The following is a 588-nucleotide window of genomic DNA, read 5'->3' on the forward strand; positions in this document are numbered from 1 at the left end:
CCGGCGGCTCCGTGGCCGCGGCCCGGCCGTGCCCGCCCGGCGGTGCGGGGCGAGGGGGGCGGCGGCGCAGGGCCGGGCGCCCCCGCCGCGGTACTCACCCGGGCCGGCCAGTGCGGGTACCCCTTCATTTTGGCGAACACCAGGTCTCCAGCCTTGTATTCTCGGGGCCGCGGACGAGCCATCGGGAGCCGCCGCGGGAGCCGCCGTGTGTCCCCCCGCCCTCCCGCACCCCCCGCCCCGCGCACGCCGCCCCGGGGGCAGCCGGGCGAGCCCCCGCGGGGTGCGATGCGCCCGGGCACGGGGCGCAGCCGGGAGCGGGGCCGGGCCGCGGGCGATCCCCGATCTCTCCGGCGGCGGCGGCGGCGGCGGCAGGAGGAGATGGGGTGTGTGTGTGTGTGTGTGTGAGTGTGAGTGTGTGTGTGCGTGTGTCTGTGTGTGTGAGTGTGTACGCGGGGGAGGGGGAGGCCTTGGACACAACCCCAGCAGCCCCCGGTACCAGGGAGCGGGGCTGGCCGGGCGGGGGCGGCCGGGGAGCCCTCGCCCCGCGGCGGCGGCGGGCGCGGCGCTGCCCGCGGCCCCCCCGTGCGC

The 588-nt window shown here is 80.1% G+C and overlaps 1 protein-coding gene across 1 annotated transcript in view; it reads right to left on the minus strand.

The window, feature by feature from the left end:
* Positions 1-542, minus strand: part of HDGFL3 (HDGF like 3) — a 41,668-nt gene extending 41,126 nt beyond the window's left edge. The window contains exon 1 of the mRNA XM_027688381.1: positions 99-542. Within this exon, the coding sequence (XP_027544182.1) occupies positions 99-182 (84 nt within the window). The 5' untranslated portion in view covers positions 183-542. The remainder of the gene's footprint in view (positions 1-98) is intronic.
* Between the last annotated feature and the right edge of the window lie 46 nt (positions 543-588).

Source organism: Neopelma chrysocephalum, unplaced genomic scaffold (assembly GCF_003984885.1).
Source record: "Neopelma chrysocephalum unplaced genomic scaffold, ASM398488v2 Primary Assembly neopelma1_75, whole genome shotgun sequence".
NCBI classification, from domain to species: domain Eukaryota; kingdom Metazoa; phylum Chordata; class Aves; order Passeriformes; family Pipridae; genus Neopelma; species Neopelma chrysocephalum.